This window comes from Temnothorax curvispinosus, unplaced genomic scaffold (genome assembly GCF_003070985.1).
Source record: "Temnothorax curvispinosus isolate PA1 unplaced genomic scaffold, ASM307098v1 QBEX01011725.1, whole genome shotgun sequence".
NCBI classification, from domain to species: domain Eukaryota; kingdom Metazoa; phylum Arthropoda; class Insecta; order Hymenoptera; family Formicidae; genus Temnothorax; species Temnothorax curvispinosus.
In genome coordinates this window covers 113-1,246 of record NW_020221505.1, presented here as the reverse complement: position 1 = coordinate 1,246, position 1,134 = coordinate 113, and the positions used below count along the sequence as shown (strand labels likewise).

Here is a 1,134-nt window from a genome sequence, read left to right as displayed (position 1 = left end):
AGGTATTGGCGGACCTGAGGGCCTGCATCTTCAGAATCCCACTTGCCCAACGTCAGATGGTCGTGGCCGGGGATTTCAACGCAAAATCAGCGTTGTGGGGCTCCCCGGTCACCGACAGACGTGGCAGGATCCTGGAGACATGGGCGGCGGGCCTGGACCTGGTCATTGTCAACTCCGGACAGGTACAGACTTGTGTGAGGCGGCAGGGGGGATCGATAATTGACCTCACGTGGGCCAGTCCCCCTGTCGCCCGCAGGATAGAGGGATGGAGGGTGGCCGAGGAGACGGAGTCGCTCTCCGATCACCTATTTATAGAAATGTCTCTCTCGGTCATCCCACCGGAGGTCCAGGCTCGTCGTAGGGTGGCGGAATCACGTTTTCCCAGGTGGGCGTTGAAGAAGATAAATACGGACTTGATCAGGGCGGCCATGAGTGTGTCGCTCTGGGCGGAAGACCCGGTATCTTCCTCAGAGGAGGTAGACGAGGCCGCTGGCTGGATCGGGGATTTAATGGCGGCTGCGTGTGACGCCGCCATGCCCCGAATAAAGCCAATGGTGAGAAAGGCGGCCTACTGGTGGACGGAGGAGATCGCCGAGTTACGGCGCTCCTCCGTCCGGGCTAGACGCCGCTGGCTAAGGGCCAGACGCAGCCAAGACCAGCGACGGATGGACGAGACGGGAGTGGAGTACCGTTCCGCCAAACGGCTCTACTCCTGGGCCATCAAGCAGGCCAAGGACAAGTCCTGGCAGGAACTACTGAAGGCCCTGGACGAGGATCCGTGGGGGCGTCCCTACCGCATGGTGTTGAACAAATTGCGGACATGAGCGCCTCCAGCGACGGAGTCCATGGACCCCGGATTCTTAGAGCAAGTGGTGAGTACCCTCTTCCCGGACGATCCCGGGGAGAGGGCTCACGGAGGTCCTACTCCACCAATCGTGGAAGGATGGGATGAGGATGAATCCGGGGTAACCATGGATGAAATGAGGAAAGCCGCCCGCAAGTTGAAGGCGGGCAAGGCTCCAGGGCCGGACGGGGTGCCGGGAAAAGCTTGGACCTTGGCCTCAGGGGAACTGGCCGAGCATTTGCGCAAAGTGTACAGCAAATGTCTCAGACAAGGCCGGTTTCCCAGGGCGT

The 1,134-nt window shown here is 60.7% G+C and overlaps 1 protein-coding gene across 1 annotated transcript; it reads left to right on the top strand.

The window, feature by feature from the left end:
• The first annotated feature begins 56 nt into the window (after positions 1-56).
• Positions 57-824, top strand: LOC112461763. Its single transcript, XM_025027142.1, has one exon. It carries the CDS (start codon positions 57-59, stop codon positions 822-824), a length of 768 nt encoding a protein of 255 aa, XP_024882910.1.
• The last annotated feature ends 310 nt before the right edge of the window (positions 825-1,134 follow it).